The 17,323-nt window shown below is 33.3% G+C and overlaps 1 protein-coding gene across 7 annotated transcripts in view; it reads left to right on the plus strand.

Moving 5' to 3' along the window:
- Positions 1 to 17,323, plus strand: part of LOC142323287 (T-box transcription factor TBX1-like) — a 96,327-nt gene that overhangs the window by 71,689 nt on the left and 7,315 nt on the right. For all 7 annotated transcript variants that reach the window (XM_075362740.1, XM_075362734.1, XM_075362737.1 and 4 more), the window contains 3 exons: positions 9,186 to 9,341; positions 11,336 to 11,403; positions 16,823 to 16,953. In XM_075362740.1, coding sequence (XP_075218855.1) covers positions 9,186 to 9,341; positions 11,336 to 11,403; positions 16,823 to 16,953 — 355 coding nt within the window. The remainder of the gene's footprint in view (positions 1 to 9,185; positions 9,342 to 11,335; positions 11,404 to 16,822; positions 16,954 to 17,323) is intronic.

Below are 17,323 nucleotides of genomic sequence, written 5' to 3' on the forward strand. Positions count from 1 at the left end.
TAAATTATTACTTTTTGAAAATGTTAAGTACAGTATATTTTAGCTGCATATTACCCGTTACAAATCACTGGTATTCTAACATAAACAATTTGTAGCAATCTTAATTGAATATACAACGATTTTATTTTAGGCGCGTATTCTCATTCATTTTTCAGTCTTCCAAACTTGTTCTTGGAAACGATTGTGATTTCGTGTGAGTTGTAAACAAATTTATACCAGACTTAAAAATTTGAAACATTTGTAAGGTAAATTAAGTCATTTACTACACAAATGAACGTCTTAATCTTTTTTCTTAAGGGATGTATGTACAGCTATGTGTACACCTCCAAGTTCCCCGTTCAGTGACAGTACAGGTAACGGACAGAATATGTACGGTTTTGTAGAGCTCTGTAGTGTTGTGAACCGCCTTATTCACCCTGGTCGTAACACCGTGATCGTCAACTTACTTTAAGTGTGACCCTCTCGCTCTCCGGCAGAATCAAATTTGACCTATGCGGCGTAGTCTTTCACTTTCTTAGGCCGCAGGCTATCCTCCTGCTATTCACAAACAAGATTTATCTCTGTTCATCCACGATTTCCAGCTGCCGATCAAATTCCAGCACGCGATCACTGCGCTATGGTCGCCCGAGTTTCCCGATTTTTTCGAACCGAAAGAGAAGGAATTTTATCGGGGGTGGACCCGGTTCGAAGATCAGCACGATTTCAGGCACCCCCAAATCCTGCTCGGGGGCACTCGTTTCTAATCTAGCTATCTCGATGCATAAAACGGGGCCGCTCTGCCCAAGAAGGACTGACTACAGCGACCTGACCCTTTCCTGAGGCCACGTTTACACGGCACGGTGCCTGTATCTGTCCCGTAGAGGTCCGAGGGAGAAGCCGTCGTCCGTAAAACAAGAACAAGACACGAGTAGATCCGGATGCTCTGAGTTACAGAGCAAAATACCAAACGTCTCGGCTACCTTAAGTGATAAGACCCACCGATACCTCTATGTATCCGGCATCAGTAGGCTACCGCAGTGAACGCTTCAACAATATCTCTACATCACCGGCGGTAAATAGTCACGTGCTAGAAACTCCGTCGGTTTTCGTATATGGGTCACAAGCCGGGCCGCGTGCTCCTGGAATTTAACCCCCTGCACAGGACAAGACTCCGGGTAGGTCCAGTTATATAGCCTACATACAATAGGAAAAATTTAGGTCGACCGATGGATGATGTAACACTAAAACTTTTTAACTTCGTAGTTTTGAAAGTTTTTATTTTTACAGACAGTGTAAATTTAATATTGAAAAATCGGTAACTATACTAAAAGATTTCATCGACTGATGAAACGAGTGATATATGACACGTTTCAATAGGTCAGTTTTTTGTCTTGCAGCAACAACAGAATCGTGGCGGGATTTTATCGATCGAGTTTATTTGAGATAACACATTTTAGTCATCACATCAGTAGTCGAGACCGGAATGCTAACTATGTACGGCTACATTTCTCTACGTTGGTTTAAGTTTTAATAAACCGGTTAAAATAAATTAACATATTTACACCGAAACCGATGAAAATACAAAAGTAGCTACAATTTGTATAAATATATTCCGTAATCGAAATATGACTTTGAAAACACTTAATTAATCGATGACTTCGAGACGAGATCGACGGACTGCTTGAGTAGTTCTTTTCAGCGTGCCCTTTTTCGTTACCAGAAGATACGTTCCAGTCGTAAAATGAATATTTTTTCGCCGGCAATGTAGTATGAAATAATACATTACAACCGTTTGCAGTCTAGATAAAGTAAATCTCGGACTATTCATTGCAGGCCGTAAGTTTTTCTTCTAGAAAATCGAATGATATCATTTTTTTAATATGTGAGCAAAACAATGCAACAAAATAACAAGACAGTCATAGGTATTTATTGTGCTATTGGTATATCATTTTTATTATTTAAAAAACATTAAATTAAATTACGATTTGAAATTAATTAATTCGTAATATATGAAGATGCGGTCGTGTCGATGATACAACAGATTTTTATTCGCTTTTTTTGTCAGAATGCAATAAAATTCATACAATATTACCGAATCTGAAAATTTAAAGAAATTGATGTAGTTTTACAGAGGTATTTTCCACGTTGACGGTGGTACAACCGGCTTATCTAGTTAATAAAACGGTTATACTAATTTTCGTTAATAAAAAGGTTATAAAGAAGTACTTTAATCTTTATTAGGAAAATGAAAGATGCAACATAATAGAAACGATAGTGAAAAGAGTTTTCCGTAATCGATGAGAATTATAGATTAACTTTAATTATAACCACAAGATTAAAAAAAAAACTGAAGATAACTAAAATAACTTTTTTATTCATTTTTAACCTAACTAGATTTTACACCCTTGCAAAATAGGCAAAATATTTATAAAAATTGTCGTATTAGTTGAACAGTATCTTTTACATTGCCCTCGTCGGATTTGGAGATTTTTGAACCGACGGATTTTCAGTTTTCGGCCACTTTGCAAGTGAGTAGTAGCTACTTCAGTTAGGAATGATTATTTTTTTAAATGAGAAAGATAAACTGCTATAACCGTTTTGATAACCTGAACTTAAAATATGTATGAAGCAATAAAAATGGGTCTTTTTAGAATGTCCCCTTAACCTTTAAAACTATTACTAATCCCTTAATGAAATATATCACTCGTTTATTAGAAGTGATATGCGCCACTATGTTTTGTAGTATTCTCTCGTGCAGATACGGGCTCTCCATGTAAATTCGCATAAATAGGAATCTATCATCGTCCTGTTTGTTCTACATTCTGATAACCTGAACTTAAAATATGTATGAAGCAATAAAAATGGGTCTTTTTAGAATGTCCCCTTAACCTTTAAAACTATTACTAATCCCTTAATGAAATATATCACTCGTTTATTAGAAGTGATATGCGCCACTATGTTTTGTAGTATTCTTTCGTGCAGATACGGGCTCTCCATGTAAATTCGCATAAATAGGAATCTATCATCGTCCTGTTTGTTCTACATTCTCAATTATTTCTACGTTTTGCAGCAGCCCAAAGCGACTCAATCATTTGAATACTCTTAATAAGATGTACGAAATTCTCTATACTATTGACACAGTAGTGTTCGTATACCGCTTTTCAGAGGTATTTCGTATTCCCTCGTACCCCCTACATTTGTCAGACGTAACAATTGTTCCGGGTAGAATTCCGGCTGTGATCGCCTCTGTGTTTCCGCAGACCGATTTGGGACAGGATACAAAAAATACTCATTCGTTTCTCTGCCGACATCTTCGAACACCTTTTTTTTTTCTTTTTCCTGTTTAGCCTCCGGGAATTACCGTTCAGGTATTACTTAAGAGGATGAATGAGGATGATATGTATGAGTGTAAATGAAGTGTAGTCAAGCACAGTCTCAGTTCGACCGTTCCTGAGATGTGTGGTTAATTGAAACCCAACCACCAAAGAACACCGGTATCCACGATCTAGTATTCAAATTCGTAATTTTCGAACACCTACGGAGTAGGATACATTACGGATAAGTTATCCGGTCTATATTAAATTTCCGTTTAAAGAACCACAATTCAACGATTTCTACTGTGTGTTCAGACCACCGTTTGTGAACGGTTTAATAACTGAAAAATGAGAATGACCCTTCCACAGATAGCACTTCCAGTCGGTGATGGCTTTCGTTCCCGTGCCGAGTTCATCAGCGTAAAATTCGATAAGGCCTATTCCATAAACCGGCAAGAAAATAAATTATGGATCTTACCGTACGGTAACTTACAATTCTGTAGTCACGTTTCTCTTACGTAGAGACCTATTTTCATTCTGTACGTTGTTCTATTTCATCACCGACGATAGGACCATGCGCTTAACGACATAATCTTTTGTTGGCGGTTTGAACATACTCTTTCTCGATGTAGAATTCCGCATCAGTGAAAGTACCGTATCGCATTCTCTTTCAATTTAACTTTCTCGGCAAGTTCGAACAAGGACGTTCTAATTCTACCGCCTTCTACAATAGTTAAACGCGAATAAAACGAAGTTACGTATTAGCTACTAAAAAAAAAAATAATCAGAAACGATTGCATTTGATACGAAAGATAACATTTTAATATCCTCGATAACAGAAGAGCATTTGTTTCAATAAGAACGCAATCGCATAACTACGATCTTAAGTACGACAAGATAAAATTTATAAGTACGAGTTGCGCGAATATTCCAAAAGAGACCCGTAAAAAGTAATCGACGATACGACAGAGGTGATATAATATCTGAAAAAAAACTTTTAAAATAAGTTATATAACTGTTATATTAGTTACTACAGAAAGGAAAATACTGTAACGACCACATTATACACAGTTTTGGTGATAATCATAAAACAAGGTACGAGTTGTTCTTTTTGATAAAAGTTATTGTGCGTCGCTCTTTAGGGTGAGAAATAATCGCATTTTTATTTACAAATTTCGCTTTAAACAGGACGTCATAGCGGTTGCCTTTAATAACTGTTCTCGATTCGTGGAAATGAATATACAGATTTTAAAGTATTTTTAAGTAACCGTAACCGACCAAAATAACCGATTCTTTAAAAATAATCGATAACTGAAAAATCGTCGATCTAGAAACACCTGTATCGGATGACGGCAACGAGAAGTTGTTACTAACTACGCAGCCGATACAATATATTTTTAGATTTTTCCATGTTTCGCAAGTGCAGGTTAAGGTTGGACAGATCAAAATAAGGTAATTTTATTTTTATTAATTATTTCTTTGCTGGAAAATTTCAATAATGGATTAAAATTTCCCAGGTTAACAAAAAAGAGAGAAAACAGGTAAAATCAGACTACCGTCGATATTTCACCGTTAATATTACAAAAAAACGTAACATTTTATCAGTACGTTTCATTTTTTGTGAATGCTTTGCATACCTTTCACATTTCTACAAATAAACTCGGGTACTTAGATATGCAACGGTAATCAGTATTTCACTTTCAAGTACCTTGAGGATCATTCGTTTGAAATATTTTTGAATTGTGAATTTTAATAAAAAATCTTGCTATTTTGTCGAATTCCATACGTAAAGATGATTATTAAATTTAATTTTTATACATTAAAGGTTCTGAAGGACTACATTTAGTTATTAAAACTGCTTTAAAAAACTACCTTAAATAAAAACAAACTATTGTACTTCCTACGTAAAAAAAAATAAGAAAAAATATTTTATATTTCTAATGATTAGTATTTTTTAAAATGGAACAAAAAAGGATATTTAATACTTTAAGGAAAATGAAACGAAGTATACAAAATAAAAAAAATCACGCATTTTTTGCAACTGAAGCAGATTCCTTACAAATATTCAGAATAGAAAACGAGAAAAAGAAACCGATGAACAGCAAGAAGCGAGACAAGGATACTGTCTATTTCATTTAATTTTAATTTTTTTATTAAAAAACATTACAGGAAGTAAACAGATTTTCATGAATGATTAATAAAAGTTTTAAGATTCCCTGATGATTTTTATTTCGGCTAAAACTAGGGAGCAGTTACAAGTAATGAACAAAGATTCATCGCCAAATATGGGTAAAATCCAATCCTAAAGCAAATAATAGGAAAACAAAAGAAACGAAACGGTACAGAAAGAAAGATAAACGAAGATTTAAATATTAAGGTATAATATAATTTATCAGACTTGTGTTACTATTTTTATCAGCATTATTTTAGTTTTTAAGCAGTAGAATTACAAAAGACGGATAAGGAAAGAAAATATGGAAAGAAGACCGGCATAAGAAAAGAAGAGAAAATAAATCTGTTCATAATTTAAAAATTAAATAATTTTTTTTTAAACTTTTAATATTTGGCGTTAAAGATGATTTTTTAAATTATGCGTTAGAATGCAAAATGAAGAACTTTTAAGATGAATTAAAGAGATTTGTAGTAGAACCTTGTAACAAGAACGACAGTGGTGGGCATAATATTAAGATCTCTCTTTAGTCAATATGGTCGCAAAAAGGAAGAAAATTATTTAAATCTGTATAAAAAAGAAAATCAAAAATCTATGAGACGTACAGAGGTAAAAGATTAACCCACGATAGAAAGGAAGGTAGAAGAAGTAGGAACTGAAAATAAACACGGGAAAACGGGTTTTCCATTACATCAAATCTACTGCTTGTATCAAATCTACTGCTGTATCGAAGGATGATAAACTTCTGAAGAATTTCAGAACGATCGATTTTTCAAAAGGTTTGGAACTTTAAGCACGAGCAAGAAGATGAAAAAAAATTTGCGTTCGAAAGAATCCTCAGAAAGATCTTCGTCTAATCTTTGAACTGTATCGCCGGAGAAGAATAGAAAATAGGAAGATTTGGAATTTAAGCGAGGTTGTGGCTGAAGCGAAATGTAGAGGTTAATGAAGAGCAGTCCGTGAATCATAAAGAAGTACGAAGAGGGAAATGGGAGGAAAAATACCATAGGAAACTCAAGGGCGGAATAAAGATACGAGACGGAAAAAGGACTAGAAAGAGGAGTACGGTCGATAAAGGAGGACTGAGAAGGCTGGTACTGTCAGTTCCATTTAAAAGAAATGCGCTAATCCTTTAATCGATAGAGTAAAGACGTTTAAAATCCAAGAACCACCCGCCACATTCCGTACGCCCATGTTACTCATCGACCGCTGAACGATTTAATCCATATTTTTGTAACAAATCCCCGCTTCAGTCTATCATTTCATTTTGATCTCAAAAATTCTATATTCAAATTAAATTCAAGTCGTGTTCTGATTCCATTTAAACCAGCCTTAAAGGTGAAAGACCGATTATATTTTGAAATGCGTTTTTTTTACAAAAAACACACCGGCAGCGGCAACTTGAAAAATATTTTGATCCAGTCAGTACTTTTTATTAGATAGACTTCTGTCTGTGCAAAATAAAAGAATAAAATTACATGGGTCGATTATCATTTTTTACTTATTAAGGTGTTGTCCAAAAAACAGTGGTCTTTTTCCTTTCGACGTAGATAAAAAATTAGAGAATTTTTAACTTCCTAAAAGGTTCAGATTTTAAGAAAATAAGCGATGCTATTTTATGCATTTTACAAGCAACAGATTGATGGTTTTTAACCGTATAATTACATATTTGTAATTATTTTTAACGGCGCAATAATAGTTCTTAATTCGTTTTCAGGGTTGTATTATGGGTACTATAATAGACGTTGTTAAAACGACTGACATCGGGTACTAAAAATATGAGAATGACATACCCTTCACTCACAAAAAAAATATCGGCAGATATTACATTTAATGCAATACTTAAATGAACATTTAATTTATTACCACAGTTCCATTTTTACCAGTAATATATTGAACGTATCACTAACAGAAATTTTAATGCCATTTCATACCCCGAAGTACTATGAAACTGCTTCTGACTTTTTAAAACTTAATAATATTAAGAGATAGTTTAAGTAAAATAAATAATAATGAGTTCTGCTATGAACAATGTTTTGTAACAGTATTAAATTCACGGTACACTGTATCGCATGCGACCGGGTGTACGGCGCCAGATAACAAAATAGAGTACACGTATTGTTGTCAACGTCTCTACCTTTGGCTGGACTCCTGTACTGCTCTGTATTCTCTGTCGCCGTGCATCTACTTAGATACAACAACGCCTATTACTCGCAACACGTCTGTGCGTGTGCCGAATAAGGCAGTTCAACAAATAAAAACGTAATTTTCTCAGTCTTATACCGCTAACTTTTAATTAATTAATTTATAGGTACAAAACCTTTTTAATCGGTAAGGTAGCACCCGGATTTCATAACAGAATACCTACCAAGATTTTAATAATGAGAAAATTCTACGCCAAAACGCATACTCGCTCTTAAATTATAAAAGTTTTGAATATTATTTAAAATCGTTCCTATGTACGAAGACGAAGAAGATTGGCTATGGACAGCGAAGATTTTTAAAGAATAAGCCTAGCAGCCGCCCGACGAAAGAGAGAAGAGGCCTGCACTTTCCACCGTGTTGCCCTTTTCCGGGCCACGACACTATTCAAGGTTTATGGTTTGTAAATTATTTACAGCCGGTTTACGGAAAGACACGCTAAAGAAGAAAAGAAGAAGAATGAAAATCGGCCCGCCAAGACGGACTGGAATCCGGCACAACCGAGTCCAGCTCAGATGCAGCAGCGAAGACAGCCCAAGGGAAGAAAGTCTCCTAACTTCACCTCATCAAACACCCATCATCATCCTTTCCTACTATTTATAATAATGTCCCAGCTAACACATGCGACCCCCTCCGGAAAATGGAACGCATTACCTCCTCCAAACACTAGGACCCCCGAGAAGCGTATTCCTGCTAGGACGGAAGACGCTAGCACCGAAAGGATTTCATGAAACGTACTGAAGTGGAATCACGCCTTGAGAACGAAGCTCATGTACGCCTAGTCTTCCACGATCAGCCCCGGTCATCAATTTTTAACCGGTCTACAGGATCGGAATGCAAATACCGATTCCGTCCGTAAACAAAACAGAATAATTATAATCACCGCTAAATAAATAATGACCCGCCGATAAACGAAAGACACAACAAGAAACATTCGTCCAAGTTCTGCGATTAGTAGGAAGATACAAACTCTTCCGTTATCCTTACGTTCCGTTTCAAATCGTATTCAATCAAAATAATAAATTTATTTTAACATTTAACTTGTCGGAATATTCTTGTAAACAGTAATTTAGAACACCGCTATAGCGGTGTAATAATACACTATTAAAGAGCAGCGATTAGTTTTCATGAAAAGTATAAAACATGTTATCGATTCTTATTCTGAATCTGCAGAACTTGTCTGTCGTCAGCGGATTGTCGGTCATACCTGACAATGAGAAATGGTGCCGCTTTATCAATGTAAATAGAAAAACCAACGGTTAAGTGAAAGCACGAAACGCAGCTGGAGTTACAGAACTAAATATTACAAAAAAAATACCACCGATCCTAAAAAGTAATATAATACAACTTAAAATATTGCAGTACACGTTTATAATTTTTTTTTAATATTATTATCAAATCACATTTTCTTTTCCAGATTAATAAATATAGACTTAAAAGAGAAATTTTATTGGATTGTTTTGTTAAAAATTATTTTTGTATCTTTTTCATTAATTTAATTATTATTTATATTATTACAGATAATATTAAATTCAATGCATCGATATCAACCGAGATTTCACGTTCTTTATGCGTCACCTGAAGGAGAACAACCTGGTTCTCCGGTACACAATTTCAAGACTTTTGTTTTCCCAGAAACGATATTCACTGCTGTAACAGCTTACCAGAATCAAAGGGTACTTAATTGTTTTTAGAATTATTTATTTTAGAGAATAATTAAAAATAAAATTAACGTCTTGTTTTTGTTTACACGTATTTAATATTAATGTGATAAACGCTATCTAGGATTAAGGAAAGGATTTTATTAATGTTATACTTTTAACAATCGATGTTAGGTTAACGAACAATAAAATGGGTCTCGATATATCTCGATCGTAGAATGCTGTTATCTGGAAAACTGAACGATACCTAGTCTACGGCATTTAGTTGTGAAAATAGTATTTGTTCTACGCATTCGTGTTTAATATCTACCGTCAACAGAAGAAACAGTTACTAGAATTAATTCTGGTAATTTTCACGTATACAGTCTCACACACGTGATATTATTGTTATGTGATTTTTGTAAAATTCATTTACGCACGAGTCAAGTTCGTATTCCGTGATGTAGAATCACGAAAGAAAATATAATTTCTGGTAATAACTTCAAAATTTTCTTTACGTTAATAAAAATTTTTTAGGTGTTTCCTGAAGATCACATAACCTCAGTAGTGATCATATAATTTTTGTGGCCTGTGACGGAGCGAAACATTACTAGAAAGAGTAGTAGGCTAAAGTTTCGTTACTATAAACTGGGAAATAGAATAAATTACAATTATTAGCGTAGTTTTTACGAAGGTTAAAAATGATAAAAAGGAAATTTGTGTACATGCTTGATGCATAACAGATACCAGATTGTTACCGGTCGGTGCATGGGGGACACACACACACACACATACACACACACACACACACACACACACACACACACACACACAATTAGTAAAAGAATCACAGCTGCATAATTTACTTTATGGTATGATGAATGTACAGTGCAATGAACAGCTTCTGTGCAAAGAAAGCCCTTAACATTAACGTACACATTAGTCTATCCGTCTATCCGAAATAAACAGTAAATTTTTTATTCAGCATCCGATACAATCCACGATAAGAATAAATGACCTGTTATGAAAAAATACATTTCGGTTCGGGACCATGATGTGGGGCTAAAATAAATTTAAGAATAAAATAATATAAATAATAAGAGAGCACATTTTTTCTGGAAATAAATATCACAGGTAACCCCCCAATCATTTTGCTTATTGATTTGCCAAAGATAAAACCTAATGTAGCTTTACGTATGGTGTATAATAATCGAGCCGATTATAGCGTGTGTTATATATAACGGGTTCTATAATCTATTAAGATATGATAACGGTAAAAAGTAAATAGAATTGCCTTTATATGCCTTCCTATAATATCCGGCTAAAATTTTATATCGGCGGAATAGCCATGTGATGAAAGAATAACAATAAAAGGGATTTTATTTCTGCTAATGTACTGGCTTCGCGAACGAATAAATAAGTACAAACAGAAAAACGTTATCTACTCTATTCTCCACTACCTTTCTATTCACACTAATACTTTTCTTTTTCCCTATTTTTCACTTTAACGACATGATCCGCTTGTATCTGACCGGACGGCTTGAACTGTTTTCTCGATACAGAATATTCTATTTTGACCTACGAGAAGGGCCTTATTACGCCTTCGTTTTCGTATTTTATGAATTACCTGACCGTCTAAAAGATTTTCCGATAGATTTACTTAAGATTAAAGTAAAGAAAAATTTAATTCTAGAAAAATAATACGTATTATCCTATCGTTGATATTTTAACTGATGTCGATAAAATACCTGAGTTTTCTGCATCTCCGTTTAAAAATGTTGTTTTATATTGTACTGATAGTATTTATTCAATGCCTTTTAAGTAATTGCGCTCCTGTCGTTTGAAATTATTGTTATATTATCAATATAATAACACAAACACACACACACGTTACCGAGCTTATCTTTCTTGTTTATACCTTTAATTAATGAAAAGACAATCGGATACTATTATTAATGGATTTCTGTTCGATAATGAACTATTTCGTTATAATACATATCATGTTTTAATATTTATGTTTCTGGTTACAGATAACACAGCTTAAAATAGCAAGCAATCCATTCGCTAAGGGATTCAGAGACTGTGAACCCGAAGACTGGTAAATTAATATTTATGTAATTTTAAGTATTTAAAAGGCGATTGTTTTAAGAAAATTATAAATGTAAAAACGTACAATTCTATATTACGTGTAACACTGTTTTGAATTGTAGTCGGATGTAATAAATACTTCTTTTTTTAGGATCATTCAGCCCCTAATGAAGATTTCCGTCTAATCTGTAAAAGATTAATTTGTTCTCTTCCTAATATTTTTAGGAACGTCATATACATTCTCTTACAGCGAAGTATTACTCGTCAAAGTTCAGAAAGCTTGAATACATGTTACCGGTGTCTGAAATAGTGTTAGCGCTGCTAATAGCTCAGAAGGCATTGGTTTCGAAGCTTTTTTTGATAGACGACACATTTCACTGAACGCCCACGATATCGTCACACACTTATTTGTTTTTTAACAATAATAATATGTAGTAACTAATTCTAAGAATCCGACATCCAGTGTATATAGGCCGATGTTAATACGAAATCAGGTGCATTCTTCTAAATACCAGCAGCTCGTTAAGCGGCGTCAGATAAAAATAAAGCTAAGTGCCTGGAATATCGACCAACCTCCAACGGAAGTCCGATTAAAAAATTATATAATGTGGTTTTTAAAACTCACCGCTAAAATTAATGCGAAGTCTGCGCTCGGTGTGTTCCACAGTTTTCAACACGTGGCCTTATGGTTGGACTGGCAACAAGCAAATTATCTTCAAAATGTACCAGTCTGTTCCTGTGTGTAGATTTCACTGTTCTCATTATAGAAAATGCCCGCATAAATCCAAAAGGATTGTTCTGAATTTTTACAGATTTTGTTTTCACGGTAGAATCGCAGGACAAGTCTAAAGACTCATTCTTTTCATTGACAGATCAGTGACATTTTGTAAGCTGATTTCATCAGATGTACCGAAAAAAGAAATTACCCGTTCTAACTCTGAAACGGAAAAGGTAGGGAAATATTTTGTTATTGAATTCTGTAAGCATTAAGGTGTTCTTTTAACTTTTTCAGTCATTCTTTGTTATTTTGCGTAAGCTGACTTTTCAAAACTCAACTAGAGGATAGCAAGATAATTTACATCCTATAATTGAAGATTGCCAAAACGACAAATTTTGCAAAATCCTTCCATTTTGTTTGCGACTAAAACAATATTTCTTTTTTTGTGTTGCACGCTTGCATTCGGAGTTCAATCTGTCAAAAATTTCGGCTAGTCTTATACGTTAGTTTGGCACATCATAAATTATCTTCCAAAAATCCTGCTTGCTCTGCCTTTTCGTCTTCAACAAAAAATAAGAACCTCGTCTTGAAACTCTACAACTCGCATCGATGCTTTACCCCTAAAAAGCCAACTCATTTCCGAATGTAGCAATAAATTGGTACTCTCATAGAGTCGCAAAACTTTTGAAATCGTCTATACTTAACAGATCTTGTTTTTAAATAACTTATCATTTCAATAGTCGTTCTTAACACCCGTTCTAAAATCCGCCTTCATTAGTTCTCATGGTTATTGATTAGTTCTCGCCTCTCTAAGCAAAAAATAATGAGTTGTCACTGTAGTCGGATTCACTTCCAAAATTAAACTTATAAAGCCTTTGATTTTCCTCGTTAATGCTGCTGCTCCGTCAGTACAAAGAAGGATGCATTTTTCCCATGAAATATTATGTTCAACAAATTATTATTAACACAGACATAAATATCTTTGTCTGTTATAGTGGTTTGAATTCTTGGAAAAATAAAAATTGTTCAATTATATCTAAATTATATTCGAACCTAATAAAGCTTATTAATTGGCATTTACCGTTTGCGTCAGTAATTTCGTCCGACTGCAGAGCAAACACAGTATCCCTCATCAATTTATTGTTTACATTAATTTCAATGTCGTGAGATATTTCTTTTATTCTTCGGCTGACGGTATTATTGAATAACGGACTTTTGGATTTTTCTTCTTCCGCACCTTCACCAAACATTATTTTCACAATTTTTATGTTTCTCGCCTATATTATGAAGGTTTTTTTGGGCTATTAACTCAGATACTGCACGTGAAGCATCCAGCGCTTTATCAGAAACGGAAATGCGTTTAATTAACGCACCACAGGTGCGTTAATTAAACATAGGCACCACAGGTTTTATTTTTCAACTTCAAAAGACGTTCAAAATATTCTCTTGGTTTTGAAGCTGCATGAGACTTTCTAAATGTCTTTTAAGTTTATTCGGCGCCATCGACTGATTTGACAAAATACTTCTGCATATAAGGCACCCGGGTGTCTGTTTATGTTCATCTCCACGCCAAGTAAAACCATATCGCTAGTATTCATCACTGTATTTCCGAAGTACAGCTAGTTTTTAGGAATTTTGAAGGGAATCATAATTTCCGCTCACATTAATTAAAATAGCCATGACTGCTATCACTGGTCCCAGAACTTGATTCAGCTAATCTTTATCGAATGAGAAATCTAGCCCGATATAAAAATACTTTTGTAAACCTTTTACCTACCTATCCCAAGTGTAAACTGAAACCGGCCATATGTCCTGAGACTAAAAAACAGTCTCAGTGTTTTTAGTCCCTTAGTGTTACCAGAAAATCCCGCAGTCTTCAAAAATCCCTACGCTGTGGGATAAATCCCTCGATGAGGCGATACTGAACACTCGGTTTATTACCAAGAGTGGGAGAGTAAACTAAGCATTGTTGCTTACTGTTCATCATCACTAGAAATTATGTGCAGAGAGAAAAATTAAACAGCATTGCTGCAGGTGTTGACTGGTACATTCTGTCTCAAAATAAATTTTACCGTATTAAAGGATTCATGGTAAGTATAAATTACGTTATATAGAGACTTTCTGAACGGCATAAAATATTTTTAAATTCTATAATTTCGCGACATAAAGGTTGGGAACCGCTGGTAAAGGAGATAGTGTACCGCGAAAGAACATAGGTAGCAACAAGCTAGTCACGCAAACAGTATTTGTGATTCTTATGTTATTGTTGAATTAATTATTTTATGCAGAAAATGATATGAATATGATACGATTTTCTGTTTATGTGTCAGAGTAAAATTTAAATAAATTCTCATGTACATCCGTGTAAATTAAATTCGTAGAACCACGAAGTCCGATTTACGGCTGTACATTCATACGCGGTAGTACACGCAAACAGTCAAAGAATTCCATTTATAAATTAGTTTTTTTTTTTTTTTAAAGGAATTTAGAACACACGAGGTTATATGTTATAAAATATTTGGCAAACGTTTTTCTCCAAAATTTAATACTTCAAATCGATTATACCGTTTATTACTGTATTTGTACAAAATTGTTACTTTTATTGTCTATTCTAGAAATGCTACTTAAAGAGTAAGGTTTTTAAAAACAAATATAACATTTACTTTTTTATGCAAGTTTGAGAGCTTACGTAATCTTTTCTAATGTATGTTTTAACTCATTTAATGCAAAAGAATTTTTTTTTATTTAATAAAACGCTCGGTTATTTCAGTTTCGTAGTTAAATACATTACATCGTTAATTTTTGTAATAATAGAATGAAAGCATGCAAGTTATTTTTGAGAGTGTAAAATATTATTGTCACAAAATTAACGAGACGTTTGTGTATAAAAATATTATAAACTCCAAACATAATTTAAAATATTTAAAATACTTATGATCAGATAGAATTATTAATCTTTTTTATAGGGTTTTTTTTCTGTTTCAGTAAATAAATAAACATATATATAGTTGAATCCTATATATATATATATATATATATATATATATATATATACATACAGGATTCAACACAGTAGAGTGAGGGTTGCCAGTGGGAGATTTGTAGTGCAGATGCTTGCCATAAGCTGTCACAACTAATAGCATGCATCTGACAACAAGCATCTCCTGGTGCTTTAGCCTCAAAATTTGTCACATATATACGACCATAAATTCCTGAGAATGTATATACAACGTGATGTTGTAAATAATATTAAAATATATATATACAACATTCCACAAGATTCTTGTTCACGTGTACAAACGCATTTAAAAGCAAACGTCGTCGTCGATTTAGATCAGAGCGCTGACAATATTTAGAACAATAAATATATACATACGTGAGTGTGTATTCAAACAGATGTCATTTATCTGAACATTTTTCAACCGATTTCCCTACAAAATAAGTCAATTATTGATTATCTTTTGTAGTTTTTTTTTTTTTTATAATAACAAAATATACCTATATATCTACGTAAAAAACAATTAAAAATTACCTTTATCGTAGATTTCACTGCTTTTTAAAATATTAAAATACGGCAAACATTTCATCGAGTTAATTACTGTAGAAAACCTGCAATCTGCAGTAGTATAGATTAAAAAAATATACAACGTTTTTATTAAGAGCTTAAAAGACAGTTTACTTTTACGTGGAATAGTTTGCGACGAATGTGCTTTAAAAACGCTATTGTACATAAACATAAAAACAGGTTTTTTTACCCTAATTTATTGGTTTTTCGCCCCAAATTTCTCAAAACCTACTGCAGATACGGTTCTAGGACTTATTTTATTCGATTTGTCAGGTCAAAAACCATAAGAAATCACTAATTTTGCCCCTTAATTAACGTCTAAAAATTTCAGTATGACCTCATTTCACCGGGATAGCTGAAATCCGAGCGAAATTTTTCACTAGCCGTAACTCGCAAACGAAGCATTCTAGGACATATGTTTAATCGAAATTTTTTCATTATTTTCACTGGTAGAATAGGTTATGAAGGTCCCGGAAGAACTTCGTGATACACTCTGTATAATACAATGATATTCATATTTTTCTATTGAAATAACTTATTTGGTGTTATTTTTCCGAGGTTTGAGACTGCAAATTTGACGGAAATGTGCGTTCGTTGAATTATTTCCACATGTCTGCTGAAAACAAACTCGAGCAGATTTAGGTATATTTTGATTTTATTATTATTTTCATGATGTCAAAAAATTCCGTCGCAACAATATCTAAAAATAGATTCGGTAAATTTTTTTCATTAGAAAATCTGTTAAGGAGAGATATCGATATTTCTTTTCCACTTTGTTGGACCTCGGCAAAGTTCTTCATTTTCTCCGATTTTTTCTTTCTTATTCTACCGCCATAGTTCTAATTAAAAAATTTAACCTAAAAAAAGTCCAGAAATCCGTCACTCTAACGATATAAAAAAACATTTTTTAATCGGTATATTTATTGCTGTTTTTCTTATTTTACATTATATATTTTTTTTCTTTAAGAAAATATAAACGCAAAGTTAAAAAAGATCAAGAAATATCAATCGCGAAAGATAATCCTTATCTGGATGATAAAAATTCTACTCAGATGCGATGGCAAATTAGTAAACGGTTAAATTACTATACTACTACATAATGAGAATTCTATAGGCTTACTTGTAAAAAGAATTGTTTTGTTTCAGCGGCTCCGAAACACTAAATCAAATGCAAATCGCAAATAGTCATTACCATCAACACTCCCCGGGACATACAAGTGCGCAGGTAAGACGTCCATCACCTTGCAGTCGATTTCCGACCGGTCATGGAGGAAAAGGTAAAATATTATTTTAATAGTAAATAGTCGTATTTTTACTGGATAGATTATCTTAACATAATTAATTAACTTTAAACGCGATTAATAAACTAATTTATAAATGATTTTTATTTATTTATTAAATGATTTCTATTATATAGGTCGAGTCACTCTGTATTTAAGAAATTCCAGTAAAAGCTTTGGATTTAAAAAAAAAACATCTTGATAAGCAATGGATCATTTACTTCAAACAAATTAAATTATATTTAAAGAATTAGTCATATATTATTTTACTTTTTAATAAACTATCTGTTTACGGTATAGTTTGTATTTTAGTGCAGGAATCTGAAAAATTAAATTTCAATTTAAAATCCGGCGATAAGTTTGACCC

The sequence above is a fragment of the Lycorma delicatula genome, chromosome 4 (assembly GCF_047948215.1).
Source record: "Lycorma delicatula isolate Av1 chromosome 4, ASM4794821v1, whole genome shotgun sequence".
NCBI classification, from domain to species: domain Eukaryota; kingdom Metazoa; phylum Arthropoda; class Insecta; order Hemiptera; family Fulgoridae; genus Lycorma; species Lycorma delicatula.